Source organism: Geotrypetes seraphini, chromosome 3, assembly GCF_902459505.1.
Source record: "Geotrypetes seraphini chromosome 3, aGeoSer1.1, whole genome shotgun sequence".
Lineage (NCBI taxonomy): Eukaryota > Metazoa > Chordata > Amphibia > Gymnophiona > Dermophiidae > Geotrypetes > Geotrypetes seraphini.
The window spans coordinates 176,064,993-176,088,571 of NC_047086.1; the positions used below are offsets into that span (position 1 = coordinate 176,064,993).

The window sequence follows — 23,579 nt, forward strand, 5'->3', positions numbered from 1 at the left end:
ATGTTAGAAATGAAGACAAAATTTTTTGTAAACATTCAAAAGATTTGTCTAGATCACAGGTGTCAAAGTCGGTCCTCGAGGGCCAGAATCCAGTCGGGTTTTCAGGATTTCCCCAATGAATCTGCATGAGATCTATTTGCATGCACTGCTTTCAATGCATATTCATTGGGGAAATCCAGAAAACCCGACTGGATTCCGGCCCTCGAGGAGGGACTTTGACACCCCTGGTCTAGATACTCCCTAAGTCACTTAGACAAACCTTTGTATTTTTAAATTCCACCTCCCCCATTGCACAGATTTTCTCCACTCTTTTCAAGGTGGTGTTAGAAATGTGCTAGGGGTTTGATTTATCCGAATACTCATTAGCAGCATTGTCTAATAAAACTTAACCAAGTAACCTAGACTTCACAAATAGTTGGCCTAAAGCTATCCAGGAGTACCTTGTTGCCAGTCATGTTTTCAAAATATCCACATACTTATTCATTGTGGATGTCTTGAAAACCTGACTGGCAGAAACACCAATCTAGATAACTTTATCTGGAAAAAAAATTCCTGCTGAATATATTGGCCCCTTTATTTTTATTATTTTAGTTTTACCATACTTATATCTTGCTTGTCTAGTTCCATGAGACCATCAAAGGAAGAAACTACTATTGCTGAAAAAAACCCTCCATATTTACCTGATTAGAGAACTAAATATTTTTCCTTTTGTTTTCTAAAAATGCATAATTGAGTTCCTCTACAGGTGACATTACTTTGCAAAATTCTTTCTTTCTCTCACATTGCCATAGAAGGAAGAGCCATGCTGGGTCCAGATAGCCGTGGAAGGAAGGGAAGGGGGATGGGGAAGGGAATAGGCTTGACCTGGCCACAAGGGGGATGGGGCAGGGACGGAATGAAGAGATGCCGAACTGGCAAGTGGTGTGGGAGAGGGGTTGAGGGGGAAAGATGCTGGACTTGTGAGGCAGATTAGAGGGAAAAGAGAGAGACCTGGAGTAAAGGGATGCAGAAAGTGAGGGAAAACTTGGTGGACAGGGGCTGGGGAGCAGAGAGCAACCTGGAGCAAAGAAGAGGGAAAAGAGAGGGGGCTTATAATGCACAGAGAGAGGTGGGGGCAGAGAGAAAAGATTGGACCAGGAGAAATAAGAGAGGAAAGATATTGAGGAGCCATGAGTACACTTGTAGGTCAGTAAGAGGAGTTAGAACTGTAGCAGACAGGGAGCCAATGAAACAACTTGAGGAGCATAATAACACCGGCAGAATATGAGGCACGAAGCAGAAAAACAGATTGAAGGGGGAGAGTTGGGTTAGTAGGAGATCCACGAGAAGCACATTGCAGTAATCCAGGCGAGAGGTGATGAGGGCATGGATAGTCTTGGCAGCATGCTCAGAAAGGAAATTTTGGATTTTAGTGACGTTGTAAAGAAAGAAGTGACAAGTTTTGGTGGTTTGTTGGATACACGAAGGACAGAGATGAGTCAAAGATGACCCTTAGGTTGCAAGCTAATGAGACAGGGAGGATGAGAGAATTATCTACCAAAATAGTGAACGTAGGGAGAGGAGAGTCAGGTTTAGGAGGAAAGATAAGAAATTCCGTCTTGGCCATGTTTAACTTTAGATGGTGGCAAGACATCAATGTTTAACATTAAATGGCAGCGAGACATGCTTGTAGCATTGTCAGACAGACAGGCCGCGACTTGGGCCTGGATTGCCCTAGAAATTTCAGAATTAGAGATAGATTTATGAGTCATCAGCAGAGATGGTACTAGAAGCCGTGGGAGATTAGAGCTCCAAAGAAAGAAATATAGATGAGAAAAGAAGAGGTCCCAGGACAGAGACCTGAGGTACGCCGACTGATAGCGGAATGGCAGTGAAGGAGGATTCTTCAGAGCACACACTAAAAGTGCAATGAGAAAGGTAAGAATAAAACCATAAGATAACAGAGCTCTGAAATCCAAGCAAGGACAGCATATCAATGAGTTGGTGGTGATCTAAACTAAACTAAAACTTAACCTGATATACCGGGTCTTCAACCAAAGGAAGCTCGACATGGTTAACAATAAATTAAAAAAATAAAATAAACTGAAATACAAGAAAGTTAGTTTTCAAAATGTTTAGCAAATAAAAAGTTTTTAAAAATTTACGGAAGAGTTGGAAAGAACTGGGACACCTCAAAGTTAGGGGAAGTTCATTCCATAACTGGGGAAATTTAAAAGCCAGAGAGCTGCTAAAATTCTTAACTCCTTCAATTCCTTTCTTAGAAGGAAGAGAAAGTTTAAATTGATGAATGCCTTTCACATATGAAAATCTATAAACATTCCATAGCAGAGGAACAAGAGGAGCAAAAATACCATGTAAAATCTTAAAAACAATACATAAACACTAAACTGAATTCTAAAATAAACCGGGAGCCAATGGAGAGAGAAAAGCAAAGGAGTCACATGGTCGAATTTGCTCTTTCCACAGATCAACTTCACGGCGGTATTCTGAATCAATTGTAGTCTTTGAAGGCAGTTCTTAGTGATGCCAAGATAAATGGGATAATATAATAGATTGGACCAAAACAGAAAAATGACATTGATGGATAAGAGATCTGACCTTCCTCAACATTCGTAAGCTGAAAAAACATTTCTTAACCAGAGAGTTTATTTGATCCTTAAAAGTAAGAGAAGGATCAAAAAGTATTCCCAAAATCTTAGAAGAGAACTCAATTTGTAAGGAGGCTCCAGAATCCAAAAGTACAGTGGAAGGAAGATGATCCTATTTTGGGCCTAACCACAGAAGTTTAGTTTTAGCTGCATTTAGCTTCAGTGTCAAATGCCGCAGATAGATCAAGGAGGATAAGGATGGACTAGCAGCTTTTGGATATGGCCAGAAGCAGGTCACTGGAGACTCTAGCAAGGGCACTTTCCATAGAAAATGCTTGAGTACCTAATTGTAAACTGCTTAGATAACCTTTATAAGTAGTATATAAACACCTAATACAGGGGTGTCAAACTCAATCACATTAAGGGGCCGAAATCCAAAACACAGGCTAAGTCATGGGCCAGACCCCGCCCAATCTCCACCCCAGACCCCCATCCCCATAATAATACTAACTATAACAACATTTTTTCCATTCATTTTTCATATATACACACACAATATAATCTTATTAACACATAATGGTAATGGCTAACCACAAAATTAAACTACACAAAACACACTGTATGCTTCTCAACATTCATTCCTACCAGAACACAGATAACCCCTATGCAAATACGGGACCAAAAACTAAAAGTACTAATATATTTTTAAAAACACCTTAAGATTCAAGATTCTGCATGCAGTACAACCCCCCAGAGAAAAAGAAACAAATGTATTTCTTCCTGAGCAGTGCAAAAGATAGAGAGCAGATTAAAATGTATGCTCAAAACTGACAATTCAAACTTGAAAATAAAACCATTCCCCCTACCTTTGTTGTCTCCCTCCCTCCATGCTGTGCCTCCCTCCAGCGGGTGTCTAACCTTCTGGCCGGCTCCAACCTGGCTGTTTTATGCGGTCCGATGACCCCCAGTGTCATCTTGTGGCCGGCTACCTCCTCCTCACAGCCGTAGTGTGACCGTAGTGCGTCTTGCACCTAAATCGGAAGCCTTCTCTCTGATGTCGCAATGTCAGAGGGAATGCTTCTGGATGAGGTGTGGGATGAGCGAGGAGCCGCTGCACGCGGCTCTGTGCACATTATGGCTGTGAGGAGGAGGGAGCTGGCCACAAGGTAAAACTGGAGGCATCAGACCACGGGCCGCATAAAACGACCAGGCAGGCCAGATTTGTCCTGCGGGCCTTGAGTTTGACACCTGTGACCTAATAAAATAAAGAATGGAGTGGGTGAAAGTCCAATAGAAGGAAGTCAAGAATAACTTGAGATGAAAGAAAGTCAAGACAACGGCGGTGAACAGCACATTCAAGCAGCTTGGATAAGAAGGGGGAGGCGTGAGATTGGGTGATAATTGGAAAGGAACGTAGGATCCAGCGATGGTTTTTTGAGGAGTGGCGTAACTACAGCGTGTTTGAAGACATTGGGTAGTCACAGTATAGAATGATAGGTTGAGGATATGGCAGATAGCAGGGATGATAGTAGGAGAGATGGTGATCAGTAGACAGGAGGTGATGGGATTGGAGGAACAGGTGATGAGTTTGGGGGAGAAGAGAAAATGTGCAGTTTCCTCCTCCAAGATTTCAGAGAAGGAAGAAAATGTGGCATGGGTCGGTGGAGAGTTGGTGGGGTGAGAAGGAAGAGGGAGATGTGGAGGTGATTCAATTGAGAATTCAAGATTAACCTTCTTAACCTTGTCGTGGAAGTACTCAGCTATGGTCTGGGGAGAAAGCAAAGGAGGAGTCGGAGTTGAGGGCATTTTAAGTAGAGAGCTAAGCGTGGCAAAGAGACAGCGAGGGTTGGATCCAAGAGAATCAGCAAAGCGGGCGTATTAATCTTGTTTCGCAAGCAAAAATGCGGATTGGATGTAGGTCAGCAGAAAACTGAAGTGAACAAAGTCAGCATGAGTGCAAGATTCAGCCAGTGATGTTCTGCAGATTGGGTGCAGGAACATAAGTAGCAGATCTTAGAGGTAAGCCAGAGCTGGGGTTTGGTATGTCTTACAGAATGTGAAATAGGAGGAGCAAGGATATCAAGGGCAGAGGAGAGAACAGCATAAGAAGAGACTGCTTCACTGACAGATTTGCATTGCATAGTGTTTGAGAGAAGGAGGGCAAATAGTGGCAGAGAGCACATGGGTCAATAGCTTGAAGATTCCTGAATATATTTGTGAGGATTGGTCGTGTCTGGGTGGGAGGGTATAGAGTCGTGAAGGTTATCAGTTGATGGTCAGAAAGTGGGAGAACTGAGGTGGACAAATTGGCAACTGAGGTGGACAAATTGGCAACTGAGGAGTTAGAGAAGAGGACAAGGTCAAGGCAGTGGCCATTCTGGTATGAAGAGGTAGTGGAGCACAGTTGAAGACTGAATGAAGAAAGTTTGAGGTGTAGGAGTCAGAGATGTCTTCAGCATGAATGATGAAATCACCAAGGATAAGGGAAGAGATGATGGTTTGAGAAAGACAGAGATCCAGGAGTCACAGTCAAAGAGAAAGGAAGATAAGTATTTGTGCGAGAGGGGAATGAATAGACGGCTGGAGTGGACTTCGGAGGAGAAGCAGTAAGACTGAGGCAGAAGAGGCTGAAATCTACAGGAGGATGAGTAGCAGCCCAACCCCTCCTCCGTGACCTACTGGGCGAGGTGTACAGAAGAAGTGGTAACCTCCGTGACACAGGGCAGCGACTGATAGTTTTCTGGGCAGAGCCAGGTCTCAGTTAGTGCAAGCAGGTGGAAAGAATGAGAGATAAAGAGGTCATGAATACTAGGACTAAGAGGCACGTGATGAATCTACTTAATAGTAGATTTAAAATAAACTGAAGAAAATATTTCTTCACTCAACAGGTAATTAAAATCTGGAATTCATTGCCGGAAAAGGTAGTGAAAGTGTTTAGCTTAGCAGGGTTTAAAAAAGATTTGGCTATTTTCCTAAAAGAGAAGTCCATAAGCCATTATTAAGATGGCTTATGGACTTCTCTTGGGGAAATCCTTGCTTATTCTTAGGATAAGCAGCACAAAATCTGATTTTTCTCCTTGGGATCTTGCGAGGTATTTGTGACCTGGGCTGGTCACTGCTAGAAACAGGGTACTGGACTTGAAGGACCTTCAGTCTGTCCCAGTATGGCAACTCTTATGTTCATTTTAAATAGCTGTTCCTGTGTAATATAAGCTCTATGCATCACCCAGAATTGGCATCCCTAAGTTCTGCATATATCACCTAAGTGGGTATGCATGATATTAATTGTAGAATATCTCTTTGGCGGATCTAATCAGAGAGATTGCTCCAGGACCAGGAGCAGGCAGTCTAGACGGATTGCTGCAAGTTTGTGACTCTAAAGAAGATACTTTAGAACAGTGGTTCCCAACCCTGTCCTGGAGGACCAGCAGGCCAATCGGGTTTTCAGGCTAGCCCTAATGAATTTGCATGAGAGAGATTTGCATATAATGGAAGTGGCAGGCATGCAGATCTGCTGCATGCATATTCATTAGAGCTATCCTGAAAACCCGATTGGCCTGGTGGTCCTCCAGGACAGGGTTGGGAACCACTGCTTTAGAAGATATACAGGGAGATGGTGGAGGTTTGAAATACTGATACTGACAAAGAAGGAGCCATTTTTTTAACTCAGAGTTGGGAGGGAGGAAAGGAGAGGTGCTGGTTCAGCTCAGGGAGAGAAGGGCCTTAAACAACCTGGGTGAATCAGAGCCTCAGGTCTTTCCCTGGTGCATCCCAGGATGTACTGTGGAAGGGAAGGCTCGCCATTTTGAAGAGCTGGGCCAATGGCCGGAGGGAGTAGGCATCCTTCCAGCCCGCCATCTGAAAATAAGGTAAGGGGAAGAGGGCGGGGGTTGCTGGAGGCACGGGGGGGGGGAGGTTTGCGGGTGGCAGGAGAGTATGGGCAACTCTCCCACTGCCAAGGAGAGTTGGAGGGGTGTCGGTTAGGCAGGACAGATTTGGCATCTCTCCCGCTACCGGGGAGTTGTGTCAGTTGGTGGCAGTTAACATGGTATTCTCTTCTGCTGCCTGGAAGGGGGGTGTCGGTTTGTAGCGAGAGAAATTGGGCATCTCTCCCGCTGTTGTGGGTTTTTTTTGTTTATTCTGCATTTGCCCATCACTATAACCAGCAATGGGCACATGTGAATTTGGTGAGTCTTCGCTACTCTGCCAACCTCATTAGCATGAGTGTTTTTGGGAGAATGACTTGCTTTTTTAAAGTCACTACTATAACGGCTGCAATAGCAGCCCATTGGGTTTTTTTATGCATTAAAAAAAAAAAAAAAATCTAGCCCAGAGTGTGAGATTTCATCCTGAGTTAGACTCTTTAAATCAGGAGGAAAAGACAACTCAGTCTCCCTCACAAAGTTCTAGCATTTAGTAGGTACTGAGATTGTAAAGAAAAATTTTCTAATGAAACAGTGGTAGAACTGCCAAGTGCATATCTGACGGTTGTCTATCATTTGCTGGTTATCATGCCGCTGTACCGGGCCATGGTACGTCCTCACCTGGAATACTGTGTCCAGCACTGGTCACATGAAGAAGGACACAGTACTACTCGAAAGGGTACAGAGAAGAACGACTAAAATGGTTAAGGGGCTGGAGTAGCTGCCGAACAGTGAGAGATTAGAGAAACTGGGCCTCGTTTCCCTTGAAAAGAGGAGACTGAGAGGGGAAATGATCGAAACATTCAAGATAATTAAGGGAATAGACTTAGCAGATAAAGACAGATTGTTCACCCTCTTCAATGTAGAGAGAATGAGAGGGAACTCTCTAAAGTTAAAAGGGGATAGATTCCGTACAAACGTAAGGAAGTTCTTCTTAATCCAGAGTGTGGTAAAAAACTGGAATGCTCTTCTGGAGGCTGTTATAGGGGAAAATACCCTCCAGGGATTCAAGACAAAGTTAGACAAGCAGGTAAAGCTAGTCTCGGTAAGGGCACTGGTCTTTGACCTAAGGGCCGCTGCGTGAGTGGACTGCTGGGCACGATGGACCACTGGTCTGACCCAGCAGCGGCAATTATTATGTTCTTATGCTCAAGAAACCTCTAAAACATTTTGTGCATTTGCTGCTGCCATTTGAAACTTAGAGATAAACAAAGTTATTTCATTTTTACCTGCACCAAGGTTAGCTGGAAGAAAAGCAGCCAGTCCAACAATCTTAAATTTGGTTCCCCAGATATTGGAGGTGACCTGAGCAAGGTAATTCTGCTGCAAAACAAAAGAGAGGTTTTACTGTGTTCCCTTTGGTTCCTAAAACTCCATGTATAAAACATTTCTAAATAAGCTATTACAATACTGGGCACATGCACCTCAGGGAAAGAGATCTTGCATTTCTGTATATTTCCTCTTCTATGCTAACCTTCCTGAACATATTTAGTCTGCAACTTTTGAGAAAGGCAAAATGTTTATTCTCATCTTTACTTCAGCAGAAGTAGGGACACTATCAGCTCATTGAGAATCAGAGAAGCTAGGGTTGCAGCTCCCGAGATCACCATGAACAAGCAGAGAGAAATACAGCTTAGCATAGATACCAGAGTTCGACAGCACAGACACCTAGACAACTATTCCTATGCCACTTTTGTCATTATGTTATACATTACGAGAGCTGCTCTATAAAGCATGCCTGGTAGAAACCTATTCTCTAAAGGAAAGCTGAGCCTATTTTGTTTTATAGAGTATTAGCCTAACTTGATACTTGATACACACTGAACAAAAAACAAACAAACCCCAAACTACACCAAAATGTTTTTTTGCCATATCTTTCACAGAACTCAGCCGATTCTTATGAAATTTAGTGCTGTGTCCTGAATGAAATTGATATAAAATGTACAGTGTATGATAAACACACACACTTACACTTAACATTTGGGTACAAACACTTAAGCCAGCTATAGGGCTAGTGTAAGTGTCAGCACATAAATGCTAGCGATAATGCATAAATTATTGTATTCTAGAATTTCTGCATGTGTCAGCCCCCCACCCATTTGTACACTCCTTGCAAATGCATACTTTGTTATCTGAAGAATAGTGCTTAGGCAGAATTTGGGCATTTACGTGCATATGAGCACACTTACACAGGTAAATGCCATTACTCCAATGCACAAATGTTAGCACCTACGTTATAGAATTGCCCCCTTTGTGTTTAACATTCATCTGTCCTAGCTTGGACTACTGCTGATATACATGTATACACATACATAGATATACTCAGGGTTTAATCCTTTTTAAATGGTTTCTTGGATAGCTTCCCCTTGGCAAATACCTACCAGTTAAAGCTCTGTTCAGCTTGACTCATTTTTCTTTTTCTCACATTCACTTTTCTTATCAAGTTTCAAGTTTAATAGAATTTGATTTTTACGCAATGTCATATATTTCAATGCGTATAACATGCTTTCGTTACATAAAAAGAAAACAGGGTGGATAAAATAAGACATTACATACAGATCATTTTTGTTCTATTACAAACTGATACAAACTGGTACAAATGGATAATGGGAGGAACTACAATTTAAAGAAAAAAAAAAAAGGGAACATTTAAGGTAAGAACACAGAGGATGGGATCGCTTAAGAAAAGGTGTAAAATGAATAGAATGAAGATATTTTAATAACTTGTATAAAAATTCAATTAGGATCTGCGGATATTGATTTAGATTAATTGAACAGTCTATGTGTTAAAAGCCTCTTTGTAAAAAAGGTTTTAAGGAGTGCTTAAATTTTTTAATTTGATGACCTATTCGTTAAATTCATTAGGGTCAAGATATTGTATTTACTTGATTACTCTAGCTATATATTGAATGCATCTTTATAAAGAAAGCCTTTTAAGGCGCGCTTGAATTTGTCTAAGGATGGTTCACCACGTAAGTAAGTTGACAAATTATTCCACTGCTGGGCAGCTAATACTGAAAAGATGGTTGCTCTTCCGGTCCCAATTATTTTCAAAGAAGGAATAGTTAGTAGGTTTTGTTGTGTTGATCTGAGTGTCCTAAATGGAGAGTAAGGTATTAAGAGTCGATCCAAGAATATCAGTACGTGTGATTGTTGAATTTTAAATGTTAGTAATATGATTTTAAACGTTATTCTATGTGTAATAGGTAACCAGTGTGCAGCTTGTAAAAGTGGTGTGACGTGATCATATTTTTTGGAATTTGTAATCCTCCTGATACTTCTTGTGACCTTGAGCAAGGCACTTCACCTTTAATTTCCTCAGCTACATATTTACATTTATAAGCCCTCTGGGCACAGGTAAGTACATATTGCACCCATTGCTTGTTTGAGCTACTATGACAAAACTATTTCATACATCTGGGGTATGGGGAAGGTATGAGGAGTGGACTATCACACTGCCTCAGAGATAGGGTAGATGCATTGTGAGATCAATCTCTTAAATTTGAAAATATCCGCTTTTGGTGCTGGCATAGTTAGTGATGTTCTGCTCTGGCTGAATTGAAGACCTACATACACATATATGCAAATATCTGTAGGAACACATAAAGGTACATACTGTATGTGTGCATAAGCACACAACATTATTCCACAATCAGCAAGAACTGCTGGAATAAATAGGATTACATGTATTTTATTTATACAGTCCATTCTTGATGTTTGCGCGTTCCCGATGCACAATTTCGCTTATTCAAGGTTGTATCAATTGTTACATTCACTCTACTGTGTGTTGCATATTTGTGGACCAGTTCTTAAAAAAAACAGCTTTCTTTACTTTCACCTCATGGTTAGGTGTTTGCTTCCAGATATAGCTTCCATCTCGAGAGCAAATTACAGGTACTCCAAGTGTTGTCCCATGCAGGAACCTAACCCTGTTTTCCCAAAAGGATTCATTGTTCATGTTCCGAAGTTTTGAGGCACAACATGTATGGCTGGAACTTGACCTCTATTTTCTGAAAGACTCAGCGTTTCATTATTTGCAATTTGTGAACATTTTCAGGAACCATACTACCATGAATAACGAGAACAGACTGTACACATATATAAGCATGCACATACAAAATTATCTTGATGTCGTTATTGTTACTAAATAACAATATTAGCTGTTCTGACTTTAGCTGTTTGGGATTCAGACAAGGCTTCAGTACAGTACAGTACAATAGCTTCTTTGATAGATCATATTCACCATTTGTTTAGACAAGACACCAGTGCACTAATATTTCAGCTAGATCTTAGTAGTGTTTTTGACTTGGTGGACCATGAGATTCTACTGAGTGTTTGGATGCTATGGGTATCTCTTGAAAAGTCTGAGATTGGTTTCAGGGCTTTTTGAAAAAAAGATTGTATCAAGTTTTCAGCAATTGTCAATATTCCAATTCTTGGAGCAACCCTTATGGGGTACCTCAGGGTTCACCATTGTCACCTACCTTGTTTAACATCTATGTTGCCTCTGGCTGATTTATTACAAAGTCTAAATGTAATATTTTAATCTTAGCACAATTATAATACTTATATAGAAAAGGGGTGGGATATGTATAATTTTTAGAATCATTAATTGAAAAAAGGGGAGGGATGTATAACTTTTGATTATATATAATATATACTGCTTATAAATTAAGTTGTATTAATGAAAGATACAATGATATATAATAATTAATTATATCACTTGAAATTCAACTATTGTAAAAATTGAAAAATTTAATAAATAAAATTTAAAAAAAAAATAAATGTAATATTTTACATTTATGCCGATGACATCACGATACTGATACCAGTCATCTCTTTTAGTACGCAAATAAAAAAAATCAGATCACCTTTATTCTAAATCAGATTGAACAATGGATTATTGAATTTAAGTTGAAATTAAATACTGAAAAAACTAGATTTTTTTTCTTGCTAGTCCTAATGATAAAATTTTGGATAAAATCTTTAAGAGGACAAGAATACCCAATAGTTCCCTCTCTTAAAGTTCTGGGAATTACACTAGATCGTCATTTAACTATGGTGAAACACACTGATATGCTAGTTAAGAAATGTTTTTTTGCATTATAGAAATTGCATACCATTAAAAAATATTTTGACCCTATTTCTTTCAGACTATTAGTTCAGGCATTACTGTATTTTTTCGCTCCATAAGACGCACCTTACCATAAGACACACCCATCTCTAGAGGAGAAAAAACCAAGAAAAAAAAATTCTGAACCAAATGGCCTGCGAGAACCTACCGCAGCCATTCAGAAAGCAATGCGGGGCCAAGTGGGAGAGTGTAAAGCTTGCTCCTGACGTCCGCGCTGCTGATTTGCTTCGTCGCTAACTGGGAAATAAGACTAGGACACTGGACCACGAGATAAAAAAGGGGGAACACCGACGGCGATGATGGACAAACCGGGGGGGGGGGGAGTGTTTAAAAAAAAAAAAAAAAAAAAAAAGGCGGTGCGGAGGCAGCGGGCAGGTTTTACAATGGTATGGAGGGGAAGGTAACAAAATTTGTACCTTTGTCTCATAAGATGCATCGAGATTTCCACCCGCTTTTGGGTGGAGAAAAGTGCGTCTTATGGAGCGAAAAATACAGTAATCCTGTCTATTCTTGATTACTGCAAAATAATTTACTTGGGATCCTATAAAACAATCCTAGGAAGACTAAGGCTAATCTTCGGGTTGAAAAAACAGGAACATGTCAGCCCTTATTACCGTTAACTGCACAGGTTGCACAATAGAAGCCAGAATACTTTTCAAATTTCCTTATATTTGTTATAAATTGCTATCTGGACTATCTCTATCTTACCTTTTTTCTCATTTTGAATTGTATAGTCCAATTAAGTCTACTCGGCGCTCTGGTTTATTTACTATTCCTAATCCCAAAAATTGCCGTTATAAAAAGTTTTTGATAGAACCTTGGCCTATCAAGCAGGTAAAGTTCAAGTCTGGCTAGATGATATGATTCGACAGACTGCATCTTATTGCACGTTCAGGAAATTAGTTAAGACTTATTTGTTTAAAAAATTTGTTACCTGATTGATGATTATATCATAGTATTCATATTATAGTTTTATAAAACGGTATATTGTACTGTGCTTCTTAAGCGTTCTGTTTCATCACTAAATTGTTCAGTCCTCTTACTTTGTGAGCTGCCTAGAACTCTTTGGGTGTTAGCGGTATAGAAAAATAAAGTTAATATTATTATTAAATTGAAAAGATGATACCAAGATGTGCATTTTTAGGAAGGTTCACATATGAAAATACCAAGAGCTATCTGTAGCAAAAGCCATCCTGTGAAGGGGGCTTCAGAGAGGAAGGTGTTATAGCCTGAAATTGCTGCTCTTTGGCTCAAGGTATTCTGATGGAATAGAGAAATTCTATGGTTTTCTTAGACTCTGATTGTATCTTTTCATGGTTCATAGAAGGCAGATAAACACAAGGCTGATTCATTATTTCTTCTGCAATAATGCAAACACCTACTTATCCCCTGGCTTTGCCACTATCACCCCACTATTAAACACCCTTTCTGCTTACTTGTATTTTATTTTTGCATCCAAGAACTCCACTGTGAAACAGTTCCATCTAGTGATCACCCTTTCTGTGAAGTAATGCTTCCCTCAAATTCAACAAAACTAAACCTTAAGTTTATATGCCGCATCCTCTCCATAAAGATAGAGCTCGGCATGGTTTACAGGAACTTTAAAATAAGGAAAACATAATAAGAATTAGTGATTATAAAGAGGGTAGAGAGATTTACATTTTTGAGAATAACCAAGTTTTCAGATGCTTATGGAATAATTGGAGGGAGCCCAGATTCCGTAGCAGGGCAAGAAGGTTATTCCAAAGCTCAGTGAATTTGAAGAAAAGAGATTTCCCCAATTTTCCCAGATAGATGACGCCTTTTAACGAGGGGAAAGATAGTTTAAGTTTTTGGGTGGATCTGGTAGTGTCAGGTCTTGAAGAATTCCAAGAAAGTGGAATTAGGGGAGGAAGAGTGCCATGTAGGATCTTGAATGTTAGGCAAATTACTGCCTCATATCAAAGAAACCGAGCATAATGGTAGATAAATAGTTACTTAAAAATCACTGCTGGATCTACCCATTTTCTGGCTCTCAAGGGCTGCAAACCAGTCAGTTTTTCAGGATATCCATTATAAATATGTATGAGAGAGGCATGCCCACCATCTCAACTGTATGTATATCTCTCTTGCATATCATTAGGGACATCCTGAAAATCTGACTGGCTTACAGCCCTCAAAATCCAAGTTTAAGAACCCTACTTTAGAATGTTCTTTCTACTGAAAAATGTTTGCCTCTTGCCTTTTCCACTTTCCTGATCAGTTCCAGATAAGGGGATTGAGGGATACAGAAAATGATAGATATGAGTATGGAAAGAGTATAGATAAAAACAAGGGGGCTATAGGGCTAAAACAAGATAACCTGACAGGTCATGAACCTGATGGGCTACCGCGGGTGCGGACTGCTGGGCACGATGGACCTCTGGTCTGACCCAGTGGAGGCAAATTCTTATGTTCTTATAAGTAGTTCAAAGTTATAGGAGATGTAACATTGTTGCCTCTAGGAAAATTGCCACATTAAGAATACTCAAGCTAGCTAATTCTGAAGCCATGCCAAAACACACCTGAGTGATGTCTTCCAAGGGAAATTCTCTACGAGTCAAGCTGGGGGAACCAATAGAAGTCTTCCTGATTGGTAATCGAGGTGATCGTGATATCTCTTGGGCAGCTCGAGACAATTTTGGAGATTTCCTTGCTTCCATGTTAATTCTGTTAAAAAAAAAAAATCATAATTTGAATAATTATGACAGCGTGGAAACTATACTACTGAGCATGGAACAAAAGAACCCAAATCACTATATGGGCACTGTCTGAGAAACAATTTCCTCCAGTAAGAGGAGTCAACAAAAATGCAGAAGGGCCTGTACAAAGGCCTATGGAGATGGTTTGGTCCTCAGAAACCCAATGCCTCTTCCACCCCACAACCACCCTCTCTATCAAGGCTTGGCTACATAAGAATAGCCTTACTGGGTCAGACCAATGGTCCATCAAGCCCAGTAGCCCATTCTCATGGTGGCCAATCCAGGTCTCTTGTACCTGGCCAAAACCCAAGGAGTAGCAACTTTCCACGCTACCGATCCAGGGCAAGCAGTGGCTTCCCCCATGTCTTTCTCAGTAACAGACTATACACTTTTCCTCCAGGAAATTGTCCAAACCTTTCTTAAAACCAGATACACTATCCACTCTTACAACAACCTCTAGCAATGTGTACAGAACTTAATTATTCTCTGAGTGAAAAAAAATTTCCTCCTATTGGTTTTAAAAGTATTTCCCTGTAATTTCATTGAGTATCCCCTAGTCTTTGTAATTTTTAATGGAGTAAAAAATTGATCCACTTGTAACCATTCTACTCCACTCGGGATTTTGTAGACTTCAATCATATCTCCCCTCATCTGTCTCTTTTCCAAACTGAAGAGGCATAACCTTTTTAGTCTTTCCTTATACAAGAGGAGTTCCATCCTCTTTATCATATTGGTCGCTCTTCTTTGAACCTTTTCTAGCACCACTATATCACTAGATCTCATGTTACTGACAACTGATGTGTTGGATAAAACTGATGTGTTGGATAAAAAGATTCAAGAAGCTAGGTCTGAGTTAAATGACCAGCTTAAAGGCTTAATGGTTGAAGATGAGTATGAACAACAGTTGGTGAAGTTTACCCAGCAAATGGAAAAATACAAAGGGGAGATAAAACAACAAAAAATCAGTAAGTTTAAGCGGGATCAGCATGATTACACAAAAGGTTATGTATATCAGTGGACTAATAAAAACATAGGTCACGGAGGAAACAACAAGTAGGAAAGAAAGTTATATACATGTTATGAAAAGTTATCTTCAAGTGCGTCTTTGGTAGAGGAGGTGCATACTAGTGGAGTAACCAGTGGAGCCTCAGTGAATGACCAGGGGCAGTCTTTGCCTGGGGATTTTTTTACGAATTCCGGACAGGGTGAATCAGAAGGGAATACTGACCCAATCCAAACCAGTCAGACCGTGCCGACAGGTGCGGAACCAATAAATATTTTAAATCTATCTCATCGAGAGGTGTCTCCTATTGAACAATCGGTATTACAGTTAGGGTTATCATTTGTTCCAACGCATCATTATGATGCTTTTATGACCTGGTTGTATTTATATAAGTTTTATTTTTGGAAATTGAGACTTCGGGTTCATTTTGGAAGTACTGAGTCTGAAAAGGAGCAGAGTAGTGAGCCTCTATTTACCGATAAATACAGAGTTAAATCAACGTGGTTACCCCTGGGGGTGAATGACCTGATTGTGGAAACTTTTCAAAGAAAAATCTTGCATGAGCTTGAGGGGATTGAGGCCAGTGCCATCAGCACTCATTTTAATTTGTCCAGAGCACAGTGGGAAGCCTTAAATAAGCTACAGAGGGATACCAACATAGTAATAACCAGGGCAGATAAGGGAGGTGCTGTTATGATCAGGAAGCATATCGTTAACTGTCAGATACTGAGTATTATCACAGGTTGCCACAGGGCAATCCTATAAGAAATGCCTGCACCGGATCAGACCTGGGGTCCATCCAGTCCGGTGATCCGCACACGCGGAGGCTCAGCCAGGCGTACCCTGACGCATACATTAGTCACTCGTATCCCTCAATGTGTCCTGCAAGAAGATGTGCGTCCAATTTTCCCTTAAATCCTAGAATGGTAGTTTCCTCCACCATCTCTTTCGGGAGAGAGTTCCAGGCGTTCACCACTCGCTGTGTGAAGCAGAACTTTCTGACATTTGTCCTGGCCGTGTCCCCTGTCAGCTTCAGGCCATGACCTCTGGTCCGAGTCTGGGTCACATTCGCCAATGTGAATAAGGCTATTTCTTGCTCTCCATCCTTTCCCCCTGCTGGTGAGTGAGCTTGCTCCATTTTGTCGATTCCTTTTAACAATTTAAAAGTCTCTATCAGATCCCCTCTCAGTCTTCTCTTCTTAAGGGTGAATAATCCCAGTTTTCCGAGGCGATCCTTGTAGCTCAAGTTCTCCATACCTTCTACTAGCTATTATAGAACTAGGGCCGCAAGTGGCAGCATGTTTACAGTTGGCAAAGGAAGACAGTTATTTCTTTGAAGGAGTATAAGTACCTAATGGTGCAATACCCTTGTTCTCCAAACATTTACTTTATACCAAAAGTGCATAAGAGTCTAACAGCGCCCCCAGGGAGGCCCATAGTTTCCAGCAAAGGGTCATTACTCCAATCCTTGTCTCAGTTCCTGGACTTTTATTTACAAGACTTGGTGCATCAAATTCCCTCATTTATTGAGAATTCCACTCATCTGTTGCAAATTTTAAGTCAAACAACAATGCTCTTGTAACCTTGGACGTGAAAGCTCTGTATACAAACATGCCTCAATTGGAAGCTATTATATTGGTGAAAGAAGAAATAATAAGTTAGACAAGTTTAAATAATAAGTTGGACGTAATAAATAATAAGTTGGAAATAATAAGTTGGACAAGTTTAAAAACATTTTTGGGAAATGTGGGTGAATTGATTGTCAGCTGTAATTATTTCAAATTTAATGGAGAATATTATTTACAAACAAAAGGGGTGGCAATGGGTGCGACAGGCCCCGTCCATTGCGTGCCTGTATTTGGCAAAATTTGAACGATTGCACATTTGGAATTCGGTTTACCATCAGGACATCGTGGCCTGGAGGAGATTCATAGATGATATTCTTTTGATATGGTCAGGAACTCCTGCAAGATTATAGGAGTTCTTGCAGTATTTGGAGGAGTGTGATGCCAACATGTCATTCCAGGCCACGGTGTCGGATTGTGTGATTGAATTTTTGGATCTTAAGATCAGGATCATTAACGGTCAGTTCACCACTTCAATATTTAGAAAACCCACAGACCGCAACACAATATTACATTATGCAAGTTGTCATCCCCAAAATTTAAAAAATAGCGTTCCAGTAGGACAACTTCTGAGGCTAAAAAGGTTGAGTTCGGATCCCCGAGCGTTTGACCGTCAAGCTTATCAAATGAGTGGGAGGTTTCTGAACCGGGGGTATCCCCGGAGAGTGGTTAACAAAGCTGTGAAACGGGCCAAGTATACCCAGAGAAAATGGCTGTTATTGTGCTCTGGTCGGAATAAAGAGCAAAGGGTGACATGTGTACTACCTTATTCCCTTCAGGCTCAGTTGATTCGTAAGGTTATCCGTGACAATTGGGATATCCTCTGTTTACATCCGGGTTTATGTGATCTGCTTCGGTTTGCGTTCATTTGTGGACGCAATCTAGCGGAGACTTACTCCACTTATAGACGCGGTGCTACTGCTAGGGATGCCAGGGTTGATCAATTTAAATGCAGTGGATGCATTTATTGCAATTATGTGCTGGTTTGTGATCAGGTAGTTGTCCCATCTACTGGGAGAGAATTTTGGTTAAAATCTTATGCGGATTGCAACATGTCTTAAGTAGTCTGTGGGATTAAATGCCCATGTGGGCAGTGGTACATTGGCCACACAAAAAGAAAAATCAAATTACATATTGCTCAGCATTTGAGCAATATTAGGTTGGTAAAACAGGAGACCCCCACTGGTTATCCACTGGCAGGCAGCACAACAGAGTAGAGGCGATATGTAGTGTTGCTGCATGTACATCTTCCTAGGGGGAGTAATATAGCGGAGATTTTACTACAGAAAGAACAGAGGTTTATTTTTCAATGGGGAACTACAGAACCAATGGGATTGAATAAAGAGGTAGAGTGGCACTCCTTGTGAGTTCATTGATTGGATTAACTAGAACTGGGAGGAGGGATTAAGCAGTATAAGAGTTAGGTTGTCAGGTCTTGTAGTTCGGTTTATTCCTTCCAGAGGGGAGACGTGGTTTTTGAGCCTAAGCTGCAGTTGCTGCATGATTAATAAATATGATTATATGTATGTGTTATACTGATATAATTTTGAAAAGAAAGAGTGGTATTTGATATATAAGTTAAGGTCAGCATGATAGTGGAATGATGTTTATCTTGTAGAGAGAAAAATACAGTGAAAACCTGAAGTGGCTTCAGCTCCTGAGGACGCCTGTGTGGCGAAACGCAAGATTGTGTTGGGCTGGCTTGAACATTCTGTCAGTTGTTATTCAAGAGAGAACAAGATCTTATCATGAAAGCAGGAGATTATTCCATGAAGCACCAGTTTGGCAAGGACATTTTAAATAAAACACTGGACAATGTGGAACTGATTATCCAGGTTTTTGGGGCAACAAGGGCATTTGCCTGGGTTGTCTGTTGAAATAGGTGTTTGGTATAAGTCAGAGGGTAGTATATTCAATATATTTATAATATTTATGAAAAAAGTAAGGTTGATTAATAAATTATTAATGTTGTGTGCATATATGTATTAGTTTTTCTCTTCTTCTAAATGTATGTTATGTGACTATATCTTTCTTGAGATAAGGAAACCAGAATTGAACACAATACTTCAGATGAGGTCACACCATGGAGCGATACAGGGGCATCAGGGGCATTATAACATTCTTAGTCTTGTTAACCATCCCTTTTTAAATAATTCCTAGCATCCTGTTTGCTTTTTTGGCCACCACCACACATTGGGAGGAAGGTTTTATCGTATTGTCTACGATGACACCCAGATCCTTTTCTTAGGCGCTAACCCCCAAGGTGGACCCTAGCGTCTGGTAACTGTGATTTGGGTTATTCTTCCCACTATGCATCGCTTTGCATTTGTCCACATTAAATTTCATCTGCCACTTGGACGCCCAGTCTTCCAATTTCCTAAGGTCTGCTTGCAGTTTTTCACAGTCTGCATGTGTTTTAACAACTATGAACAGTTTAGTATCATCTGCAAATTTAATCACCTCACTCATCGTTCCAATTTCCAGATCATTTATAAATAAGTTAAACAACACCGGTCCCAATACAGATCCCTGCAGCATTCCACTGTTTACTCTCTTCCATTGAGGAAAATGACCATTTAACCCTACCCTCTGTTTTCTATCCGATAATCAACTCCTAATCCACAACTGAACTTTGCCACCTATCCCATGACTCTTTAATTTTCTCAGGAGCCTCTCATGAGGAACTTTATCAAAAGCTTTCTGAAAATCTAGATATAGTACATCAACTGGCTCACCTTTATCCGCATGTTTATTCACACCTTCAAAGAAGTTAAGCAAATTGGTGAGGCTACTTTAATTTTTTACATCTCAGAACCATACTTTCTGCAATGCACACAGTAGAAGCAGGAAAGCAAGACAGGACATTACATTGGCCTTTTGAGTTAAGGGGAATGAATGGTATGCTGCAAACACAATGTGAGACAAAGCAGAGATTTTCAGGATAGCTCTTGTCGAGTGCTAAAATATAGAAGCATTCATTCTCTTCTGTGCACTGATAAACAAATAAATGAACCAATTTGTCCACCTCTGTGTATCTTAAAAAGATGTATTTTAAATAAAACATTAATATATTAAAAGATGAGCTTTAAAAAATGCAAGCCATGCTATAAAGCTCATGTATTGTAACACCATTACTGAAGCTCATGCAAACTGCTCTGAATTAGTAGTCATTAGTAGTGGAATAGAAGCTTCCAATAATAAATAAACAATAAAGTGTTATAAGACATGCTCTTTAGTGCTTTTTGGACATCAATGAACCTTAATTAAATCTGTTCATATTATGATAATTTATACATACTGCAATTATGTGGATTCAGTAGAAAACAATAACTGCTTGATACCATGAACAAATAATGTAAATCTTCAAAGAAATGCAAAATAAGAGAGTCATATCAGACGCTCAGTCTAAAGCGCTATATGGCTCATTGCATGGTGCAAATTACATTAGCAAAAGCCCGGTAAGCAAAGTCAGCAATTGTGCAAATTCAGTAGAATGTAACAATTACTCATTCTCATAAGACTCTGTGCTCCTTTTACAAAGGTGTGTTAGGGCCTTAACGCGTGGAACAGCGTGCGCTAAAATGCTGCGTGCTAGCCGCTAACGCCTCCTTTTAAGCAGGTGGCGATTTTTCAGCTAGTGCGCGCTAATCTTGTGCGTGTGCTAAAAATGCTAGCGCACCTTAGTAAAAGGAGCCCTGTTTATGATATCAAGATGTGGTCATTATTTAAACACGTGACTTAAGGTGATATACAGTGCAGAATGCATTTGCAGAAGTACAGGGAACACAGTCAGTCATTAAACAAATTAATAATCACTAGAGCTTATGAGGGTCTGTGCAAACTCCCGTATTTAAAATTTATAATTAAAAAGCGAGTACTATAGATACATTAGGTAGAGTGTGAGCCCATCAGGTTTGAGTACCTGACTATAAACCACTTAGGCTATAAATAGTATATAAATACTAAAAATAAATAAATGTAGATGGATACTCAATGGAATCATTATGGCAAAAATAATTATTGCTTAAACGCTTACATTTACAAACATACCAATGAGCAAGAACAGTCATGGTTTGCATTTCTTTAAGCAAATCTTTTATAGTATATTAATGTTTCTTTTAAAATACAGTTTTTTAAGCCACATTCAGGTGGACAAAAATTTGCTCATTTATATATTTCGTTTTATAGCCCGTCTTTTAAGCTGACAGTGACCCAAGTCGAAGCATCTCTGTATCCCCACTTTTCTTTGGCATATTTTTTTTAATCCCCATATTAATATGATATACAGTAATTTGATTTATTGGCCACTAGTATTTAAATGTATCTATACTGCAGGGGAGATGGTGTTTTTTTTTTTTTTTTTTAATATTTTATTTATAAATTTTTCATTCTTACAATATTTTAATTGTACATAAACTTCGAATAATACATGAAAAATTGTGATTACAAATAATTCAATTATCAGATAACATATATCCCTCCCATTTTTCCAATACTTAAATCCATATAATATACATTCCCTTCCCCTCCCCATTCTAATATAATCATTATTGTGATGATTTATTTATTAATTTTCTATTCTTACATCGATTAATTCACATATAATATAATTAATTATTTCATAACATTTGTAATTACATTCTATATATCATATCATAAATAGTAAATCCAAAAATTATATAAGCCCCTCCCCAATCCTATATATCTATTACAAATGTGCTAAGAAATCTAATCAGTAGAATAATTTGTCAATGGTTGCCATATTTTCTTAAAATTATGAAGATTCCCTTGTTGTAACGCTAATATTTTTTCCATTTTGTATATATGACAGACAGAGTTCCACCAGAATGTATAATTTAATTTGGTGTAGTCCTTCCAGTTCTGAGTTATTTGTTGCATGGCGACTCCTGTCAATATTAATAGCAGCTTATTATTATTTGCTGAGATCGGACTCTGAGTTCTCATTGCAGTGCCAAATAGTATGGTGTCATATGAGAGTCCTACATGATTTTCTAATAACTTATTAATTTGGGGCCAAATTAAATTCCAAAAGGCATTTACACAGGGACAAAAAAAAATTAAGTGATCTAACGTCCCTATTTCTGTTTTACAATGCCAGCATCTATTGGATCTAGTGCTATCTATTTTTTGCAAGCGCGTAGGGGTCCATAACACTCTATGTAATAAAAACATCCATGTTTGATTCATAGATGCTGACTTTGTAGATCTTAATCTCCAGGACCAAAATCGTGGCCATTGAGAAACAGAAATTGTCTGTCCAATCTCAATACTCCAAATATCCCTAAGTCCATTTTTCTTTTTTTTATTTAAAAATCCATATATTAATTTGTACCATTTTGCGGCTTGGTGTCCCAAGAAATCCGCCTGGAAACATAGAACCTGTAGACTATATTGAGTATTAAGATTTTTCCATTCAGGGAACCCTGCCTGAATGGCCTGCTTCAATTGCATCCATTTAAAATATTGTGATTTATTTAAGCCAAATTTATTTTGCAATTGTGAAAAACTAAGCAGTGAACCTTCTGAAATGACATCATTTAATGTTCGTATACCTGCACTTATCCATTGTTTCCAGACGATTTTAAATCCGCCAATTTTGATCCTGGAGTTTACCCAAATAGACTGATTTAGTGATTTAGAAATTGGATCTGTTGATAGGTTATTTATATATCTTAATGTTTTCCAAGTGTCTAATAAAATTCTGTTATCTTTATATCTTCTAGGCATTGTTATACTAATTAAATGATCTAAATGTAATGGGAACAGGAGCCGCCATTCTAAATATAGCCAATCTGGTACATTCTCCATGAGATCTGGGAGGATCCAATACATACCCTGTCTTAGAATATAGGCTTGATGGTACCTATAAAAATTTGGAAAATTTACCCCTCCCTCCACAATTGGTCTTTGTAAAGATACTAAAGCTATTCTGGGTCTTTTCCCAAACCAAACAAATTTTGTAATAATATTATTTAATTTTTTATAAAAGGACCCCTGAAAAAATATTGGTATCATACTCATTTGATAACAAACCACAGGCAATATCATCATTTTAATTGTTTGAACTCTTCCCCACCATGAAAGATGTAAAGGATTCCATTGTTCACACATTTCTGTAATTTTTTTCAATAAAAGTTTTTCATTTTCTTTGACTGTATCATCTATTGTATTTTTGATCATAATTCCTAAATATTTTATTCCTTCCTCTTTCCAAATAAATGAATATGAATCAAATAATCCTTTGGTGCAGAGAACATTAATAGGAAGAATTTCTGATTTACTCCAATTAATTTTATATCCAGAAAATTTTCCAAATTTCTCTAGAAGATTAAGTAAATTTGGAATAGTATTCCCCGGTTCTCTTAAATATAATAAGATATCATCTGCATATGCAGAAAGTTTATATTCCCAGTAAGAAAATGGGATTCCCTTTATCTCCTTAGTTTGATTAATTGCAATTAACAAGGGTTCTAAAACAATATCAAACAGTAAGGGGGACAAAGGACATCCTTGTCTAACTCCCCTTTGCAAGTTAAATCTATCTGATAAATTGTTATTTATATAT

At 39.1% G+C, this 23,579-nt stretch overlaps 1 protein-coding gene across 11 annotated transcripts in view; it reads right to left on the minus strand.

Annotated features, from left to right (window-relative positions):
• The window catches only part of TULP4 (TUB like protein 4), a 179,820-nt gene that overhangs the window by 30,851 nt on the left and 125,390 nt on the right, over positions 1-23,579 (minus strand). For 10 of the 11 annotated variants that reach the window (XR_004538729.1, XR_004538730.1, XM_033936754.1 and 7 more), the window contains 2 exons: positions 14,189-14,333; positions 7,741-7,834 (listed from right to left, as the gene is read on the minus strand). Coding sequence is in view for 9 of the 11 variants with exons in the window: in XM_033936754.1 (XP_033792645.1) it covers positions 7,741-7,834; positions 14,189-14,333 (239 nt within the window). In the remaining 2 variants the exon portion in view is untranslated. The remainder of the gene's footprint in view (positions 1-7,740; positions 7,835-14,188; positions 14,334-23,579) is intronic. The other variant, XM_033936756.1, reaches the window with a different exon arrangement.